Below are 2127 nucleotides of genomic sequence, written 5' to 3'. Positions count from 1 at the left end.
TTTTCGACGCGATGACTACGTTAAACGAAAGCGGTTGTCGCTTCGCGAAAAAATTGACATTTAGATTACCGTAAAAACAACGGAAACGTAGGAATTCGTGTACTCGCAGAAAAGTTTCAAGTTGGAAAAACACAGATCGCGGATATTGTTTCTAACACAGAAGAAATTTATAAAGCGTGGGTTGAAAATGGAAATGAAGAACGAAAATTAACGAAACTAAGAAAATGTGAAGGCAGTGTGATTGATAAAGAACTTTTGGTCTGGTTTAGCAAAACTCGAGAAAAAAATTTACCAGTTTCCGGACCAACAATACAAGAAAAGGCTAAACAACTTGCTGAAGTTCACGGATTAAACGACTTTAAAGCTTCAAACGGGTGGCTAGAAAAATTTCGAAAAAGGCATAACATTTCGTTTAAATCTATCTGTGGGGAAGCTTCATCCGTTGATAGAATAGCTGTTGATGACTGGAAGAAAAAATTGCCAAACATAATCGATAAATATGAAAAGCGAGACATCTTCAATGCCGACGAGACTGAACTTTTTTTTAGAGTTCTACCCAATAAAACTATGGCATTTAAAAATGAAACGTGCAATGGTGGAAAAGTTTCAAAAGAACGGTTGACTGTGCTATTGTGCTGTAATATAATAGGTGAGTTTGAACGTCCTCTCATCATTGGTAAGGCAAAACGACCGCGGGCTTTCAAAAAATTAGACGTAAATAAATTTCCCGTTGACTGGTGTTGGAATAAAAAGGCCTGGATGACGACACAGATTATGACAGACTGGCTCATGAAATTCGATAAACAAATGATTAAAAGTCAAAGAAAAGTACTACTTTTTGTCGACAATGCAGCTCCTCATCCCCATCTTAAACTAAAAAATGTCGAGCTAGTCTTTTTTCCCCCAAATATGACGTCTCACTGCCAACCTTTGGACCAGGGCATAATCCAACAATTTAAAAAGCTCTATCGTAAGCAACTGTTACAAAAAGCTGTTGCTGATTTGGATGCTGGAGAATCTAGCGCTATAAATGTTTTGGACGCTGTGTATTGGGTGGCTTCTGCTCAAGCCTGAAACTGTAAAAAAATGCTTCTTGCGATGTGGTTTCAGTCACCAAGTCGATGAACAATTAGAACAAACAATTGATACTGGAGAACAATCCGTAATAGATAGAGAACTTTTAGCTCTCATCACACTGATCGACAGCAGTGTTGAAGTAGAGACATATTTTGAATTAGACAAAATCATTTCCACTCACGACACCAATCTAACGGGCACCGATGATCCTGATGAGCCCGATGAGCCCGAAAATAAGGAAGAAGACGAGCCTGCAGAAGCAGAAACTTCAAAATATCAAATTACAAGTTTACAGGATGTTTTGTCTGCTGTAAAGAGCGTAAGTCATTTCATATCATCAATATAGGTAAAGAGCAATTCCGTTTTTACTTCTGCTGTAACATTAGCGAATGATATTACTAATGAGATTGTACAGAGACGGTGTAATTATAAACAGACAAAGCTCACCGATTTTTTCAAACAAAAATAATTTAAAAATATGTTAAAATATGTATTTTGTATAATTTTAATTTTAATTGTAAGAATATAAAAATGTAATGATAAATATTAAATAATCATTTTTGATTTTGATTGTAAAAATATACTTTAAATAATAATATGTAATTTGTAAAAATATAAAAATGTAATAACTTACAATAAATAATAAGTAAAAACATTACATCTATGTATATTTACATACATAGTACATTATTATATAAATAAATTTCAAAAAATGTATCCCCTCTGAATAACGGACACCTCCGAATAACGGACAAAATGTTGGTGACCAAGAGTATCCGCTATTCAGAGGTTTCACTGTATAATAATAGCATCTTAATGTGTATAAATTATTATCAGGGCACGGATTTTATAGTTTTTGCTAATATTGTTATAGAATAGTTAAAATACTAAGAATTATACGTATCTAATCATATTACATTGTGTCATTACACAGGTTCATTATTAGATGTATGCGCGACACGGAGGTAGCGGTACAGGGACTACGTCGCACACACTCGCACGCGCATGTCAATACGTAATATTGTCATGACGAAAAAATTATTTTTTTTT

The 2127-nt window shown here is 34.2% G+C and overlaps 1 protein-coding gene across 1 annotated transcript in view; it reads left to right on the top strand.

Moving 5' to 3' along the window:
* The window catches only part of LOC103311217 (tigger transposable element-derived protein 4-like), a 14463-nt gene extending 12440 nt beyond the window's left edge, over window positions 1-2023 (top strand). Inside the window, exons 2-4 of the mRNA XM_008190799.1 lie at window positions 92-1046; window positions 1111-1396; window positions 2012-2023. Coding sequence (XP_008189021.1) covers window positions 92-1046; window positions 1111-1396; window positions 2012-2023 — 1253 coding nt within the window. The remainder of the gene's footprint in view (window positions 1-91; window positions 1047-1110; window positions 1397-2011) is intronic.
* Window positions 2024-2127: the final 104 nt, after the last annotated feature.

Source organism: Acyrthosiphon pisum, chromosome A2 (genome assembly GCF_005508785.2).
Source record: "Acyrthosiphon pisum isolate AL4f chromosome A2, pea_aphid_22Mar2018_4r6ur, whole genome shotgun sequence".
Lineage (NCBI taxonomy): Eukaryota > Metazoa > Arthropoda > Insecta > Hemiptera > Aphididae > Acyrthosiphon > Acyrthosiphon pisum.
Note: the sequence above shows the minus strand (reverse complement) of the source record. Positions and strands in the feature narration are given on the sequence as shown.